The sequence below is a fragment of the Mauremys mutica genome, chromosome 12 (genome assembly GCF_020497125.1).
Source record: "Mauremys mutica isolate MM-2020 ecotype Southern chromosome 12, ASM2049712v1, whole genome shotgun sequence".
In the NCBI taxonomy this organism is placed as follows: Eukaryota; Metazoa; Chordata; order Testudines; family Geoemydidae; genus Mauremys; species Mauremys mutica.
In genome coordinates this window covers 33,595,437-33,613,476 of record NC_059083.1, presented here as the reverse complement: position 1 = coordinate 33,613,476, position 18,040 = coordinate 33,595,437, and the positions used below count along the sequence as shown (strand labels likewise).

At 55.4% G+C, this 18,040-nt stretch overlaps 1 protein-coding gene across 1 annotated transcript; it reads left to right on the top strand.

The window, feature by feature from the left end:
- Nucleotides 1-2,326: 2,326 nt before the first annotated feature.
- LOC123346687 (E3 ubiquitin-protein ligase TRIM39-like) lies at nucleotides 2,327-17,090 on the top strand. Its single transcript, XM_044984160.1, has 6 exons — nucleotides 2,327-2,743; nucleotides 4,411-4,506; nucleotides 6,529-6,759; nucleotides 7,284-7,306; nucleotides 7,406-7,509; nucleotides 16,349-17,090. Exons 1-6 carry the CDS (start codon nucleotides 2,327-2,329, stop codon nucleotides 16,906-16,908), a joined length of 1,431 nt encoding a protein of 476 aa, XP_044840095.1. The 3' UTR covers nucleotides 16,909-17,090.
- The last annotated feature ends 950 nt before the right edge of the window (nucleotides 17,091-18,040 follow it).

Sequence of the window (18,040 nt, the reverse complement as noted above, 5' to 3'; positions counted from 1 at the left end):
GTAAGTCATTTATTCTGTCTGGGCCTGAATTTCCCCTCTTCTAAAATGCGGGAAACCCCATCTCACAGCAGAAGCAGCACTGTGAGGGGCGGGGGAGGCACATGGGGTCATGTGTCCCCCAGATTTAATGTTTGGCTTGTAGTGACCATGTTCACACAGACTGAGCATGTTTAGTAACATCAGCTGAAGGTGCAGCCCTCACTCTGTGCCCCCCCCCCCACACCATAGGCAGGTCTGGGTCATCTCTGCACAGCAGTATGATGAGGCTAAGCCCATTGGCGTTTGTGACATGCTCAGACAGTGCAGGGATGGGGGCCAGATAAGGACCTGCAATTGCTAGAAGTGCAGCTGTTTCCTGTCACATCAACTCCCAAAAACTTCACATTGGGGTTGTCACAAACTTTCCTGATTTCACACTGACTCCTTCACTAGCTGGTGATTCTCTTAACACCCCAGCTCCTGGAATCCTGTGATTAACTGACAATCTCAGCTCTCACTTTAACAAAGGTCAGTTTCTTGCTCTCATGGCTGAGAAGAAAAAGCTGAGAACCTGGCAGCTCAGAAACAAACACACACTCCAGAATGTAATTTTTTAGAAGAAAACCCTCGTGTTTCCTTCAGCCAAACTCAAGATTTTGGATGACGTGGTGCTGACTGTACTGCCTTGGCAGTGATCAGTTTGTTTTCAGGCCTCTTGTCTCCAGCAAAGGCTCTAAGGACCTAAACATAAAAATGAACTTTCTAATTTATCTCTTCACTTCACCCCCAATACAGGGGGCCTGTGCTCATTTGCTGCTTGGGCCCACAGCCCGGCTCCATGCGCATTCCCACACTTTGCCCTCTCTGTCTACTTCCCTTTCTATTAACTCTTCTGTTTTAGATAAATGATGGCACTAAATTAGGGGGGTCTCCAGGGGTAGCAGATAGAGATTTACGGCCTGAGTTCTCAGTGGCACAGGACTGCCAACCCCAAACTTTTGAAAATCATGAGTCGAGACCCCAAAATGACACAACTGCCTTTATGAGACATAAAAATGATAAATGTTGAGTTCTTTTGATTTGCCTTCTGGCTTCTCAGCCCTTTAGGCTGCACTTAGGTCACCTTTTTATAGTTTTTCTCTGTAACCAAGAAACGTCCTTTGTTTAGGAAACACAAGCCAAAAGTCTCACCTCATCACATGCTTCCAGGACCTGGGGCTTTAACAAACACACCAAATATCAGGTAAAACCATGCTCTGAAGTGTCCCTAGCCTCTGTTTGCCAGAAGCTGGGAATGGGTGGCAGGGCATGGATCACTTGATGATTCTCTGTTCCGTTCGTTCCCTCTGAAACACCTGGCATTGGCCACTGTCAGAAGAGAGGATACTGGGCTAGATGGACTATCGGTCTGACCCAGTATGGCCGTTCTTATGTTCATGAGACTCATTATAAAATACTGAATGGTGGCAATGCTTTTGACACTGCATCTCCTTTACACTGAGGCAGAGCTGCCTTAGCGTATGTCACAATCAGGCCTTTGAAACATTGATTCCAGTTTAACCAAGTTTTTGGCCTGTGAATTGAATATCCCTAGACTCAGAAGGATTAGATTTTATTGGTAGATGTCAGTAAATGTTGATTTCACTGTATACACACAAACCATGGAAAAATATTTCCATTGATAAGTGAAATTTTCAAATAGGCACAGTAAGAAAAATGCTGCTTGAGAACTTACTAGAGTTTGATTTAAGGAGATTTACTTAGTATATTTTGACATGTGATGTTGACAATTTGTGTTTTAACAGTTACACTTTTTAACTTTTTGACTCTCTGTGTCGACTGTCATATACTAATTTATTGTCTGACTAAAATATTGTCTGAATGCCCCTACCCCAGTTTCCAACAACTGTGAACAATAATATTGATTAAAAACTGAAACTCTGAAAGTTTAAATCGATAAATACAAAGAAAGTCTTACAAATAAATATTATTCTTTATCTGTCAAAATTACATATTAAATCAAATGAATTCTGCCAAGCCTAAATATCGCTCCTTAGACAGGCAGTTCTGTCAGCTCAGCAGGACAAGGGGAAGCTGATGTCCGTGTGAAGCCCCAGTGGCCCCCACACACCAGCAGAGGGGGCTGATTGCAGGATCAGAGCCTTGTTGGGACATTTCTCACCAAAGCCCCCAGGGCTGGAACGTTACCAGTGATCTGGCTCCAGCTCAGCGAACAGCCTGAGTCAGTTCCAGGAAGGGAAACACCCAATTGCTGCTGCTGCAGGCGGGGCATATTTCTGAGCTCAGGAAAGTGAAACTAACCCTGTGACACTGTCCAGAGGGAGCCATGGACAGGGACACCCCCGTGGAAAGTCTCCAGGAGGAAGCCACGTGCCCCATCTGTCTGGAGTATTTTAAGGACCCGGTGATTATAGAGTGTGGGCACAATTTCTGCCGAGCCTGCATCGCCCAGTGCTGGGAGGGATCGAATACAGACGTCTCCTGCCCTCAGTGCAGAGAAACTGTGCAACAGGGAAACCTCAGGCCCAACAGGAAGCTGGCAAATGTTGTAGAAATAGTCAAACGGCTGAGTTTACAGGCAGCAAAGGGAGCAGGAGAGGAGAGGGTGTGTGGGGAACACCAGGAGACTCTGAAACTGTTCTGTGAAGAGGATCAAACTTCTGTCTGTGTGGTTTGCCAGCTGTCCCGGGCTCACAGAGATCACAGGGTGGTTCCCATAAAGGAGGCTGCCCAGGAGTACAAGGTAGGGAATTGCTGTCACGTTTAATGAGTAATAACTTTGGATTTTAATTACAGGCTGATTTCACTGAATGTTGCCTGTCATGGGTGTGATGCATCATGCAGCTCTGTAAAGCCTTCATTGTACGAGACATGCTATCACAAAATGAATGATCTGGCAGTGTGGTGACAGACTCAGAATATCAAGTCGTAAAAGATACCTGATGTGGGAAACTTTTCTCTGAGTTTCTGAATGTTTTTCACACTCAGCTTCCACTGCTGAAATAAGGGGACTTTTTACACCATGGCCGGTGTTAAGGATCGGTGAGGTTTAAATCACACGAGCTGCAGGCCAGTCTAGGTGAGTGTGTTACCTTCAGACTGGAGAACTGATCATTTAAATATCAACACTGTTAATTATTTTATTCCCCTCTGTGAGCGGAGAGGGAGAATTACAGCTCGGCACCATTTATTGCCAGTGCCGCCTCCTTCCAGTGCCACAAGCGGGTGATGTTTGGGAGATGCCACCTCTTATTTGCCCCCAGTAAATGAGGACCAGGCCCATAGAGCCCAGCTGAGCCCAGGGGTACATTCTAGCCCCATGAGGGGAGTCCGGCCTCAGGAGCCCTTTGGAGCTAATCAGCAACTCCATCCTGTTTTGAACAATGCACCATTTGAACAGATCATGGTGTCTCCTTTTGGTGACTCACGTGGGCGGAGCTTATTTTGCGGGTGGAGCTTCAAAGAATCCAGCCACCTTTGCCCCTCCCCTGTTCTGATCCCTCCTCATTGATGAAGCTGTTTTGCTGGATGTAAAGGCTGCTTTTCCACCTCCTGTCTCTCACTAGCCCCTGCTGGCTCCCTCCCACCCTCACTGCTTCCCTGCAGCAGCACCGCAGGGGTGACACCGAGCAGCTCCCCAGGAGCTCTCAGCAGCAGCTGCTGCAGCAGCCTGGGCCCTTGGGCAGAGGGGAGGAGAGAACTAGAGAAAAGAGAAAACGTGAAACGGGGAGATCTCAGCAGGCGGCTCTGGGAGGCTGCCAGGGGTGTTGCACAGAGCAGGGCTGACGGGGCAGGAGCACGTTGCTGTGCTGTGTGAATGACTCACACTCTGTCAAAGGGGAAGAGAGCCCTGGGTTGTTACAGCTCTGGGGCAGTTATAATTATGGGTGGCACATTTCCCCAGACCGAGTGTTCCCTGTTCCTCACTGACCTCCAGCCACATCTCAGCATCACCCTGTGCAGTTAATGGGACTGCGCTGGCTCAGGGCTCAGCTGCTGCCTGAGGGAGGCCACATGGGAGCCTGGACAGAGGAGAGCACAGTGGGGTCTTGTTCCTGGCCTGGGTCTGGGTACAGTGCAGCGAGGTGCTGCCCCAACCTCTTCACTGGCACCGGCAGGAGGGATCGTTCAGAACCTTCCCAGCTGTTTCCCCTCTGGCCTGTGCTCAGTGATGTGAAGCTTTAGCTCAGACACAGGCTCTGAGAAGTCCTGAGTGTCTGCAGGGAGCAGAGCCCCTGCTCTGAGACTGGCGTCTCTGCTCCCATGAGGCCTTTGGGGCAGGCACAGCCCAGTCTGCTGCCTCCTTCCAGGGTATTTACTGCTTGTGTATGAAATGCCAATATGGACAGTACTGTCCATCCATCAGATTGGCAGACTAATGGCTGTTTATCGCACGCGATGTCCCTGCAGGAGAAACTCCAGGGAGCCCTGGGCCCTCTGAGGAAGGAGCTGGAAGAGGCCCTGGCTCTGACGTCTAGGGAGGAGAAGAAAACCACAGAGTGGCAGGTGGGTGTCCGGGTTCATTCATCCCTGAGCCCTTCACCCTGCAGCGTTCCCAGGAATGACGGGGCCGTAAATCTCCAGGATGAGGTTATGAACCTGCTCTGGTTGTTTGCTCCGTTGCGCAGGCTTGGTGCCGGCCATGGGCAGCGCATGTCTCCGGCATTTGGGGAGGCCGGGCATGAGTGTGGGAATCTCCCCGGTGCCCAGATCAGCACCCTGCGCACTGCTCCACCCCCATTTGTCCTCCTCCCCATTTGTCCTCCTCTCCCCGAGGCCCCGCCCATGCCCCGCTCCTGCTCTGCCCCATGCCCGGCTCCCACTCAGCCCCATCCCCAGAGGCTCCCCGCTCACCGTTCAGTGTTGCAGCTCACTCCTCTCCCCTCCCCCAAAGCCCCCTCACCTGCCGCTTGCTCCTTTGTGCCCCGTCCTGCCTTAAGGGTGACTGACGGGGGAGGGCCACAGCTGATGGGCAGCAAGCCTGAGAGCAGGCAGCACTCCAAAGGCAGCAGGTCTGCAGCCTGCCTCCAAAGGGAGGGGCGCTGCATCCTGTTTGGGGAAACTCAGCTTCCCCTGGCCTATGGTACCTGCCATCCAGGGTGCTGGCAGCACCAGGTTGTGTCTTTGGTGGGGAGACAGCAGCTCCTGTAGGTGGAGGAGGGGCAGTTCCTGGCCTTTGTACAGGGAGCTTCTACATGGCCCCAACAGCCAGCTGCAGGCTAGTCACTGAGTAATACCCAGGGTTTGGGTGGGTGTGTACAGCCCGGGCTGCTGCAGCTTCATAGCTATAAGTACCCGAGTTAGCCAGATCAAAGCTAGCCTGGGTGTGTCTACACATGGGGCTGTCACACTTTCATTGCAATGGGGACACCCCCTGAGTGAGCAGAGCCTGGGGCAGGTCAGTGTCAAGCCAGGCAGCGGTCGGCCACTTCACAGCCTCTGTTGCCATCATGTGGCCACTTCATCCCAGTCACCTGCTACTGTCACTGTGACTTTACCTGTGCTTGTCTGTAGCCAGGTGATGAACCCATGCGAAAAAATGTCAGTTCAGATTCACCTGCCTCTTACAGTGAAATCCCTGCAGGGAGCATGGGGGGTGTGAGGAAGACGCCAGCAGCAGGGATGAGAGGAGAAGTAGGTGCCCCACTGTTCAGATAAAAATGGCCATTTACAAGAGCTGAAGTGCTCAGAGCTGGGTGTCTCTGGTTCTGCATCTGAAGCCGTATTTAGAGCCTCGTGGAAGTGGGCTGGTTTCCAGAGGACAGAACCACAGCAGCTCCCACTGCTGCACTGGAAGCAGCTGGTGCTCAGTTCCTCAGACAATAGGGATTTAGGTGCATAACAATTAACAGCCAGGTTTGAATGTGTCTGGCAAAGTGCCCAGAGAGCAGGTGGGGACGCAGCTGGCATCAGCCAACCTGCTGCTCTGTTATCCTAGAGGGCTCCCTAAAGGCTGCGATCCCAGGACACTGGGCACATGGGCATGGGGCACTCGGCCAGGCTGGGTGAGGCCAAAGCCAGCCCTGACTATGGCCTGGGCTCCCAACACCCAAGTGAGCCCCAGGATAGTACCCAAAGGACTATTAGCACCAGCCCTAGGTCCTGAACTTCACAGCCCTGGGAGCAAGTTATCAAACAAGGAGCATCGGCCACATCCCGCTGTGACGGCTCCACTTGGTGTCTGAGTGACCAGCACTGGGCACCCAAATGCCCCCATGGACACCCTGTGTGGCCCCCTGTAAATCTCTCCTGCTCCCTCGATTTCACCCCACTCCACTGTGTCCATCCCATGCCACCTGCAATAAAATACTGCGGCTTTACAAAGCACCCTAGACAATCCCGCTATGGAACTGGCCGTATTAACTCTGAACTAAAACAAACCCTTTATGATACGTTTCCCAAAAAAGTCAATATACTTACAAACCTGATACTGATCTAATCCCCTGCTTCATGGACAGAGGCCCAGTCTGTGTAACTCAACATCTGGCTCACGTTTTCTCTGTGCCTTTCCTATTCTTCTATTTCAAGGGGAAAGTGAAGAACAAGAGAGAGATGATTGCAGGTCAATTTAACAAATTGCACACACTGCTGAGAGAGGAGGAGCAGCTGCTTCTGCAGAGTCTGGAGGAGGAGGAGAGGGAGACTCTGCAGAGACTAAGGGAAAATGTCACAAAACTCTCCCAGCAAAGCTCCTCTCTGCAGCAGCTGATCACAGAGATCGAGGAGAAGTGTCAGCAACCAGTTGTGTTGCTGCTAAAGGTGAGACGGCATCAACATTCTCCACCCATCCAGAATTAGAACTCAGATCCCTGGGTCTGAATTCCAACAATTATAGTAAATGTGTTCTGCGGTTTACTGACAAACAGAACATCAGGCTAAGGGCTCCATCAGTTCCAAAATATCCCAGTTCATGTTAGAGGGGAATTCTCCTCATGGAGACCCAGTGAGGCCATGGGAGATTAAATGGATGATACAAGAATGATACTGAGCTGAATCCATCCCTGCTCTGACTCCAGAACATTGGACCCAACACAGGCGACAAACACAGATACTGATGGGTTGGGTCCCTAGAAGGGAGAATCCTTTAGCTAAATTCCTGTCTCACCTACATAAATGAAACAAGTGCTAATGCACATAAGTATACGACTTTTTACCACAAAACAGTGAAGCCTGGGAGGGTTGATCTATTTTCTAGATGAAAGTTTGATGCCCAGAGTGAAACTCACACAGTTTTATGCACATTGTGTTAATACAGAACATTGATTCTCTTTTTTTCCTTTCAGGATGTGAAAAGCACATTGAGCAGGTGTGTTTCCTATGTTCATTGCTTGGATATTCTTGGTGGTGGTTCTGGGATGATGTGTGTACAGAGCAGCTGAGTGATGATGGGACGTTTTCTTCATAGGAGTGAGAATGTGAAACTCCAAGAACCAGAAGCTGTTTCTACTGACCTGAAGAACGTGTATAAAATTTCCCTTGACATGAGGGAAGCGCTGAAGAGATTCGGAGGTGAGTGGATTCTACTGGGACATTCAGCTGTGTTGTGCCTGGGGCTCTGGACAGAGCCTGGGACCCCAGGACACGCATGCACCCAGCTGACAGGCTTGGAGCTGTGATAGCTGGAGGCTGAGGCACTGAGTGCTGGGCAGTTTGCCTGCTACTTACAGCCGCCTGCTGGTACTTGCCCAGGTGTCTGACCAGGCCCCGTCACTCTGACATCCTGACCCCTCCATGGCTGAGTTACTGGGTGTCCCTGAGCCAGGTGCTGTGAGGCCTGGACTGGGCCCATCGTGCTGGGAGCTGCACAGACGGGTAACGGATGACGTGTCTGTGCCTCTCTCCTGGGACACGTGAGGGCTGCGTTGTGTGGCCACCGCTCAGCACTGCCCCAGCCCCCATTAGCCAAGGCTGGCCCAGCTTTCTGAGCTGGAGGATGGGCCGGTCTGGCTGCTGTGTTGTGACCTGGGCCGTGTGTTGCTGGGTAACAAGCTGAATCCTACGGGCCCCTTGTCTGCTCTGAGCACAGCCCAGTGTGAGGTTGGGTCAGAGGTTTGCTGCTCAGTGAGTGAGACTCACTGACAAGAGTGTGACCCTGTCACAATGGCTGAGCGTGAGCTGCCCCCATCCAAACCCCTCCCCACAACCCCAGCGCCGAGACCGGGGGCAAAGGCAGAACCTGACAGTGAGGAGGGACAGAGAAGAAACTAAGGCAGAGGAGAGGGGGGTGGGAAGGTTCAGTGAGCTCGGTCTGTGATTGTTGAACTGGCCCATTCCTCCTACCCCCGCCCCCACCGCTCCTCTCTTCCCACCCACCCCCAGCAGTGGTCAGTCGAAGGGGCCAAGCTGGGTGTGTCTGTCCCAGCTGATGGAGGCTGCACAGTCGGTGCCGGCTGCAGGGCCAGGATCTCAGGGCTTCAGGGAGCAGAAACCCCAGGCTATCGGGGAAGCAGCTTCCTCTCTGTGACTGGCTGGAGCCAGCACATCCCTGCTCCCCTCCCTGTTCACTGCCCCCAACCCACTGTGCTCACTGGACCCTGAACACAGCTGGGCTCTGGGCCATTCCATTCCCCTGGCCCCTGAGCCTGTCGGGATCCTGAGCCAGTCAGCTCAGTGCCTCGTTCTAGGGGATCACCAGCCCCTGGGGAGCCTCCTGTCAGCCCCCCAGAAGCTCCTTCCTGGGCAGGGTCCCAGGCCCTGAGTCACTCGCTGGCTGTTCCAGGCTGGCCAGGCCCAGGGTCTCCAGCAGGGCCGTTGGTGCTGGCACTGCGCTCGCTGCCGGAGCTCCCAGCCCCTGACCCAGCCGGCCCGTTGTCCCAGCGCTGACCCCTCCCCTGCGGGTGGGGACGCTGCTGCTCTCAATGGCTGAGCCCCTCTCTCTGCCGCTGCCTCTGCTGCTACGCTCGCAGGCTCAGCCCGTGCCAAGGCCAATGTAGCGCTGCTGGGGCTGCTCCTTCCCTCAGCACCTGGGTTCTCTGTGTCTGGGGCAAATGGCGGGTGAGTGGGCAGGGACCTGCTCAGAGACACACGCCCTGAGCTGCTCCCAGAGGGCAGAGACCAGCCAGGGCCGGGCAGCAAAGTGCCACCGTGCTGAGTTTAACCCTTTCTTTCCACCTACCCCAGCAGCCCTGGCCGGTCAGTGCCACTCGACTGCCTGTGCTCTGACCCCAGGGACCCGGGTCCGGCAGCTCAGGGGAGTCTCTGGGTAAATGTGTGGGGCAGAGTAACCAAGGCTCCCTGTGCCCCAGGGTCCCCGTGTGCAATGGGGAAGGCCCGCACTGTCACGCAGCCCTTAGGGTCTGGGCAGTGAGTGTTATTATTGATATAACGCCCACGAGTGAGCCAGGCCCTACAGAGACAGAACAAGGGGCTGCCGGCCCCACAGGGCTCCTGGTCTGAGTGCGGACAAGGCCCAGCAAGGGCAGCAGCAAACATTGGGGGAGGGGGCAGGAGGGTCCCATTGTGGAGCCAGGAACTCCCTGAGCCCATCCTGTGCCTGTCTTCTGGGGGTGGTAGACAGTACTGTAGTGACTGTGATGGCTCCATGCTGGGTCCTGGGTCACCCCCAGGGAACAGGACAGGGCAGAGGCAGCCTGAGGACGGGGCGGGGGGGGGGGGAGCTGGAGGCTGTGGGGGAGCAAGATCCACCTGGGAGCTGGGACGGGGACATTGGAAGCCAGGTGGGTGCCCAAACCCCTGTGCTTGTTCGGTCCAGGTTCCCACTCTGTGATGCAGGCTCTGTTGGTGTCGGATCCTGTGGTGAGGGGCCCACGCAGACAGACTGTAGAGAGTGAGGCTCTGTCTGCCTGGGGAAGGGGCAGCAGTTCTGTTAAATGGGTTCCAGTTTTGTAGACTCATCATGGGGTGGCGCCCTCAGGTACCACCCTCAGCTGCTTCAGGTTGTCTTGGCAAGTTTCTTGCCTCAGTTTGCCCTCTTCAGCACTCCTTATATTACGCCTCACAGTCCAAAAGGTCTGAGAGGAAAGTCCCCTCCTGGGGTCCGCTCTGAGTCCAAGTAAACCCCGAAATATAATCTTTTACCTCACTCTGCTCCAGCCTCCAGCTCTCACTCCAGCTCCTCACTGTCCTCAAGTCAGGAGCCCTCAGTCCTTCCCGGAGCTGGGCTTGGATTAGTTTCCATCGTGGAATCAGATGACTCCAGCACTCCCTCCTGGAGTTGGGTCATTTTAGACTGTGCCTTTATTCTCTGCATCCACTTGCTCCAGCCAGGGGCAGCTCTCCAGGGTTCTGTCCTGCTCCAGCTGCTGCTCTGATTGTCATCTCTGGCAGCTCTTCCCAATTAGGGGAGCGTCTCTGTTTAGGACAGTGGTCCCCAAACATTTTTGGTCATGTCCTTCCTTACCTGGTTTGCGCCCCAACCCTGAGAGCTGCAGTCGGGAGCTGGGTCAGGAACGGGGCTGCAATTCGGCCAGGAGTTGGGGGCCGTGGCTGGAAGTGGACCCGCAGTTGGGGCCAGGAGCCATGGGCTTCAGCTGGGAATGAAGCCGCTGGTGCAGCCCAAGCTTGGGGCCAGGAGATGGGGGTTCGGCCGGGGGCAGAACCACAGTTGGGGCTGGAGCTGCAGCGGGGGTAGCAGCCTGTAGCATGGCCGGGAGTCAGTGGCTGAGGCCAGAACTACAGTTGGGGCTTAGGGTGGCAGCAGAGTGGAGCTGGGGACAAAGCAGGGCTAGGTAACATTCCCTTTCCACCACCCATGGGGACTGGTGCAGGCCCTGCCCTGCCCCCAAATGTTCCTGCACACCCTCTAGTAGGTCACGACCCACAGTTTGGGGAGCACTGCTCTATGAGCCGCTTTCAGGCCCCTTGCTCTGGTGAGCTTTCCTGGGAGCTCCTCTCCTCAGCAGCTTCCTGTCCCTGGGATCCCTTCAGCTGAGCCCTGGTTACCCTTTATGCGCCTCATTAGCTGTTTCACTGCCGACTAGCCACCTAGGGATTTAATTACTTCCAGGTTGGTCTGGGTTGTCTCATTCTCCCTTACAGGAGCCTGTCACAGGTAGTCTGGTCCCTGACTCCCCTAAAAGGACCAGCCCTCTTGATACATTTCCCCCACCCCCAGAGCCAACCTGTATTCAAAGGGAGGCTTGACCATGGCTGACACTTGGTTATGTTCTGCTAGAAAAGTTTCAAACTCCAGGAAGTAAACTGATGGCCACTTCCAGGAGCTGCATGGAGCTAGGGCAGGCAGGGAGCCTGCCTTAGCCCCGGGCCCCCGCTGCGCCACTGAGCAGACTTTTAATGTCCCAATCGGTGGTGCCAACCGGAGCCGCCAGGGTCCCTTTTCGACCAGGCGTTCCAATAAAAAAACAGACGCCTGGCAACCCTATGGACAGGTGCCAACCCTAGGTCCTGTCCACATGGCCCAGTAACACCCTGCTGAGCCAGGTACAGGCAGCCACATGCCAGCCCAGGCCCCTGGCAGGGACGCTGAGCTGCCAGCTGCCATTGTCACTAACAGTGTTAACTCTGTCACATGCCCCACACCACTGCTTAGAGCCCCCTGGACCCAGCCCCAGGAACTGCTGTAACCTAGAACCAGAGCAATGCAGGACTGGAAGGGCCCTCGAGAGGTCACCTAGTCCAGCCCCCCACACTAGGTCAGGGACTAGACTATCCCTGGCAGGGATTTGTCCAACCTGTTCTTACAAACCTCCAGTGACGGGGATCCCACAACCTCCCCTGGAGCCGGGTCCAGAGCTTCACTGCCCTGAGAATTAGCAAGTGTTTCCTCATCTCCAGCCTCAACCTCCCTTGCTGCAGATTGTGCCCATTGCTCCTTGGACAGGCCCTCGCCCTGCCCGCTGGGGGCACTGGCTGTGTCACCAAGCCTGAGCGTCGCTGTTATTGCACTGAATGGCTGGGGGCGCTGGGCTGGCTCAGGGGGCAGTGAGGGCAGCTGGGGCCTTTCACTCCCCAGTCACCGATCTCAGCCCAGGCTCAGAGTCCAGTTCCCAGCGGACAGGAGCTCACATCGTAACTCACTTTAACGGCAGCCTCACTGGCCATCTCCGCAGGGAGGCCAAGGCCTGAATGGGCCGCAGGGACTTTTCCTCCCCAGGGAGAGGCTCCGGCAGGTGTCAGGGCTGAGCCATGTTGGCAGGACAGTCGGGGGCTCATACGGCCTCTATCTCCTTATACCCTCAATACACAGAGCTCCAGCAGCCGGAGTGTAAAACCCAATTCGTACCCCCAGCACTGAACTCACTGACACTGCCCCAAGGGTCCTCTCCTCCTGGGGTTGGGGAGTGAGTAAGGGGCACTGGAAGAGGGGGGTCAGGGGGCCATGGCCCCATCACTTTTACCAATGGGAGGGCTGTTCCCTCCCACTTTTTACCAGATGTAAGGGTGAGCGAGGTTGGGGGAGGGGGCCGAGAGGAGAGACCAGGGGGTCAGGGTGTGGGGAAGAGGTGGGGTGAAGGCAGGGGCTCAGGAATGAGGGGCAGTGTGAGAGCGAGGGTTCAGGGGTGCGGTGACAGGAGCTCAGGGAGAAGGGCTGGCACGAGTGGGTGATCCCTCTACTTTTAGGGAGCTTCCATCACTCCTGGGGAGAGCACCATCCTGGATCCTGATCCACGGGCACATCTGTGTATTTGCCGGGTGCACAGAGCTCTCTGTGTGGAGACACTTTCACGCTCACCCAGGAACCTGTGCTGGGAGGCCCCACTGCCCGGGAGGCCGAGGGCTCTCACTCCCCTGCCCTGGGGGTGAAGGGAGGGGCCCTGGGGCTGCTGTTCCCCATCCCAGGAAGGGGGTGAAGGGGATGTGGACACAGAGAGTGTCCCCTTTTGCACTGTGAGGGGCAGACCTGGCTCCACCCTGGGCTTCAGACCATGAGCTCCAGCCTGAACCTGAAAATCTGTGCGGCTATTTTTAATTCCAAAGAGGGAGCCCCACAAGCCTGAATCTCTACACCCTGTTCCGAGACTCGCTGCTGCAGGCTGTGTAGAAGGACCCAAAGTGTCTCCAGAGTCTGGGTGTGAAAGTTCCCAGCGTGTCTGTCCCAGGGCTGGTTAATGGGAGGGAGGGGGGTGGCTGGCGCAGTTGTTAGATGGAGACACCTGAGCTCCTGGGGCTCTGAGACGGTCTCTGTGACTGTTATCACCCCTGGGAGATGCCCAGGTGCAGCTGCAGAGGGTCTGTGCCGCTAGCAGCATCCATGGGACAAATGGCTCTGGGCAGAGAGTTCAGGCTGGAGCCGAGTCTCCATTTTCAGCCTGATTTGTGGGGATGAGATCAGGGGCCCAGGGGGCATTTGTCTGCAAAGGGCAAATTAACCAGCAGCTCTGGAGTGTTTCATAGCTGATGTCCTGAGCCTGGCCTGCCTGTAACTGCGTTTCTGGGGATGTTGACAGTCTCTCATTGCAAGTCACTGGGATTGGGGCTCCTAAGTTGCTCAGACAGGTTTGCAGTGGAGCTGGGTGAAATGTTTTGGACAAATAGTTTATTTGCTGGAAAATTATATTTCGGGTCAACAGAAACTATTCGTGAATCCATGTCGGGTTTGCTGACTGGTTTCAATTAAGAGAAAAAGGTGCCGCCACTTCCCTTGTAGCCTTTAGCCTTTAGCCAGTGGCTGGGCCCTCAGCTGGGAGCCCCAGGTTCAATCCCCCCGTGTGATGCCATGAGGGCTCGAACCGCTGGGCTCCAGGTGTCTGATGACGTCCCCCTGTGTCTGAACACTGCCATGGGCACTGGGCCAGAGCGTGGGGGTAAGAACGACTCTGCAGCCCAGTATGTTGGGCCCCCATCTGGGAGCCCAGAGTCCAGCTCCCCTGCTCCAGTGACCCTGTAATTATTGATCCATAACCCCAGTGAGGGGAAGGGTTATGGCCCCTGACACAGCAGTGTCTCAGCCATGTCTGCCAGGGTTTCCTTGCACTGATGTAGCTGCACCGGTGCAAACCCCTAGTGCAGACGCGCTGCGCAGGTGTGAACTGGGACTGGTCCCCGGTGCAGCTTCTCCCAGATGGAGGGGGCAGTAAATGGGGAAATGCCCCCTCCCCTCCCCACTGCCCTGGCCTCATTAGCAACAGCGTATTAGTGCGCATTTATTACCCCTTGCCCCGAATCTTCCACTGTAATGCCCCCCAAGTGAGCCCAATGCAGACAACTGCCCCCGTGGGGGTGGGGCTCGGCCCGGTGAGGGGAGGGCCTGGCTGTGGGCTTTCCCTGGCTGGAAGGTGGGGCTGTGGGGCCTGCCAGCATGGAGAGTCCCAGCTGCTCCCCCTGGGGCAGGTCTGCACCCCCAGAGTGTGTGGGGACTGCACCAACCTGCTCTGAGCGAGAAACCAACCACAAATGGCCCCAAAGCAACAGAGATTCCCTGGGGCCTGCCTCTCCCTCCCCCCTCTCTGGCTCCTGCCCCTCCCTTACCCTTCCCCCACCCCTGTGAGGGACCCTGGACCCTGCATCTATTCTGACCCCTCACCAACATCCCTCCCTCTCTTCTCACTCCCTTTCTGCTCCCCTGGGCCCCTGCCCCTCTACTCCCACTTTGCCTCTCTGGCACATGCCCCTGCCCTCCACCCATCTCTGCCCCACTGGAACAGCCCATCCCTTCTCCCCCTGCCCTCCTGGCATCTGCCCCTCTCCCCCAAACATCCTCTGCACCCTGGAGCCCTCCCATCACTTCACACCCCCGCTATGTCCTGGCATCCACCTCTCCCCTTTCCCTCCTCTGTGCCATGTCTCCCACCCCACCCCTCACCCTCCTCTGCTGTCCTGACTTTCACCCTTCTTACTCCCCTCAGCCCTCCTGACACCTGCCCCTCTCCCCACCCTCTCTGACCCCTGGCACCCGCCCCTTCCCTCGTCCCCCTGTGCCCACCCCTCCTCTAGCCCCATTTTGACCTCTGGCACCTGCCTCTCCCCAATCCCCTCTCCTAGCACCTCCCTCTGCCCACCTGCCCTGCCTCTCACCCCTCTCTGTCCCCTGGTGCTTCTCCCTCCCCTCCTCTGCCCTCCCTGTGCCTGCCCTTCTGCTCAACCCCCTCAATCCCCTGGCACCTGCCCTTTCCCTTCCCCCCGCACCCTTCTGCTGCCTGCCCCTTCCCTCCTCCTGCCCCCCAACACCTGACCCTCCCCTTGGCCCCTTCCTTCCTGGTGCCCATCCCCTCCCCACCCTCTGCCCCACTGACCCTGCTCTCCTCTCGCCCCTCTGCCACCATCACCTTCTCTTTGTCACCTCTGACCCTCCCCTCTCCCTCTGGCTCCGTAACACCCGGACCCCTCACCACCCCTCCAGTCCCCTGGTGCCAGCTCCTCCTCTGCCCCAAGTCCCAGCTCTACCCTGGCCCCATCTGCCTCCCTGGTGCCTGCTGTTTCCTTTGCCCCCTCTGCCTGCCTGGTGCAAGTCCCTTCCCTCGCTCCCCTGGTCTCAGCCCTTCCCCTCACCTCAGCACTGCCCCACCCCTCCCCTACCCTCCCCCTCTCCTAACCTCTGGGCCCCACCCCTCCCTTCATCCTCCCTCTGCCCCCCTTGTGCACACATCTCCCTGCACACGCCTCTGCCCCCCTAGGTCCTGCCCTTCTCCACACCCCTCTCTCTGCCCCCCTTCTGCTCACCTGCTCCTTCACCCCCCATTCTGCCCCTTTTTTCTCCAATGCCTGTTCATTCGCTCCCCCCCATGGTTCCACCTCCCCCACTCCTCATCATCTCACCCCCTGGCACCTGTCCTTCCCCTTGATTTCCCCTGCCCCATTGGAGCTCCCCCCAGTCCCTCACACCCCTCTGCCCCCTGGTGCCTGCCCCTTCCCTTGCTTCGCTGTGCTCCCTGGGGTCCATCCCCTTCTGCCCTGGTGCCCACCCCCCCTCACCCGCTGCAGCCCCCTGGAACCCGCCCTTCACCCCCTCTGCCCTCTGGTGCCTGCCCCATCCCTTGCCCCCGCAGCCTCCTGGGGTCTGTCCCCTTCTTCTCCCATGGAGCCAACCCCTCCCCCCCACCCCCTGCAGCCCCCTGGAACCTGCCCTTCCCTTCACACCCCTGTCCTCCTGGTGCCCCTCCCTTCCCTTATCACCCCATAGCCCTTGTGCCTGCCCCACCCCCATGTCCCTCCCTCCACCCCTGCTCCTGTCACCTCCCCCTCCCCTTTCCTCTCCCAACATCAGTCTGTCACCTCCCCTCCCCCGCCTCCCCTGACACCTTCCCACTCCTCCTGCCCTTTCCCCTCATTGTCTCCTCACAGGCAGAGGGGCCCTGACTCCCCTCAGGCAACAACCCCCCCCCCCGCCCGCGCCCCCGCCCCAGTGATTAACCGGTTTGCAGGTTAGTTTCCCTTTGATCCCAGTGACCAGCCCCTGCCCCCAGCCCTGACTCTGTGACTCTCTCCCCAGTGGACGTGACTCTGGATCCAGACACGGCAAATCCCTGGCTCGTCCTGTCTGAGGATGGGAAACGTGTGAGACTCGGAGACAAACACCAGGATCTGCCCAACAACCCTGAGAGATTTGATCGTTGTGTCTCTGTCCTGGGCGCTGAGGGGTTCGCGGGCAGGAGGCGTTACTGGGAGGTGGAGGTGGGAGACAAGACAGGCTGGGAACTGGGGGTTTGTAGGGAATCTGTGAGCAGGAAGGGGCCGGTCACACTCACACCTGAGGATGGATTCTGGGCTGTGTGGCTGAGGGATGGGGGATACAAGGCCCTCACCTCCCCCGTGACCCCCCTCCCCGTGAGCGTCAGGCCCAGCCGGGTGGGGATTTTCCTGGACTATGAGGCGGGCGAGGTCTCGTTTTACAATGTGACTGACAGGTCCCATCTCTTCACTTTCACTGACACCTTCTCCGGGAAGCTCCGCCCTTATTTCAGTCCCTATCTCAACACTGGGGGTACAAACGCGGCTCCCCTGATAATCTGCCCGGTCCCAGCTCAGGCCGGAGGGAATCTCGGTCCCTGACAGTGACCCCGCGGCACAGACTGGCCCCTCCCAGCCCTGCTGCTCTTCCCGTCCCTGTGGTGGGGGCCAGTTACTGCAGCAACTGGACGTTTTGTGCTGACCGGACGCTGCCAGTTTCCCTTTTCAACTGGAGGTTCCAGTCGGAAACCAGACACTTGGTAACCCCCAGCCCCCACCCTTCCCGTCCCCTGCCCCAGGGGTAGCAGATGGTGGGGGATGGGGTCATTCACTCCTGTCAGAATTTCTACCACTGTGAAATCTCAGTGTAAAATATGAAAGAAAAAATATTATTTTAATTTAGAAAATATTATTGTAACAAGGTGTAAATACAAAGAATATTTTAATTTATATTTCAACAGAATTTCAAACTCAAGCATCTAAACACGTTTTTAGAACTAGAATTTTTTACATTTACATTCAAATCTATAGTGAAGTTTAACTTCTCTAAATAACGTCATTTGTATTTCAACTGTGGAATTTCAAGAAATCCGAAATATTTATCTTAACAAAATAAACTATTAAATTGTAAGGCTGGGTTGTTCAGTTACAATGTACTTGTGTCATAAGCATCAAAACTACATACATGTGCAGCTGCTCTCTCTCCCCCTCTCCTTTATTGTCTTAACTGGTTCTCTCTGGAAGTTAGAGCACATACACCCACCTCTTGCACTACACCTTTGACAATTAATAGGTTAAAAATGATAGAATTAATTAAGCAATATATTTAAGTTAACTCACACAAGAATATATAATGTTCTTTGAACTTCTGTCAGCATTAATTCATGTGTTTTTTAACTTGCTAGCTACATATCATTGGTAATCAAGATATGACCCTTCCTTTCTTTTTCTCAAATCAGTTAACAAAGCACAGTCCCCAACCTCAAATGCTCTCTTCCTATCGATAGAAATCTCTTCTACAATCTCCATTTTTTAGTTTATTTCTTTAGAAATATTATTTGCAGGCAATGTATTGTCAGTGTCCACTGTTGATTGCAATGTACTGCCAGGCTCTTCATGTTCTTGGTTATAAGGACACAACAAACGTAGTTTGATAAAGAAATAGAGAAGGGGTTGTGTTACTTTACTGAATCTTCACAAATTAACTTAACTGTACTAAACACACTGGCACTTA

Excerpts from the sequence above, each read along its gene's own strand:
- LOC123346687 (XM_044984160.1), top strand. The coding sequence starts at position 2,327 with ATGGACAGGGACACCCCCGTGGAAAGTCTCCAGGAGGAAGCCACGTGC. Across the intron at positions 6,760-7,283 it reads CAGTTGTGTTGCTGCTAAAG|GATGTGAAAAGCACATTGAG; the intron begins GTGAGACGGCAT and ends TTTTCCTTTCAG. Across the intron at positions 7,307-7,405 it reads GTGAAAAGCACATTGAGCAG|GAGTGAGAATGTGAAACTCC; the intron begins GTGTGTTTCCTA and ends TTTTCTTCATAG.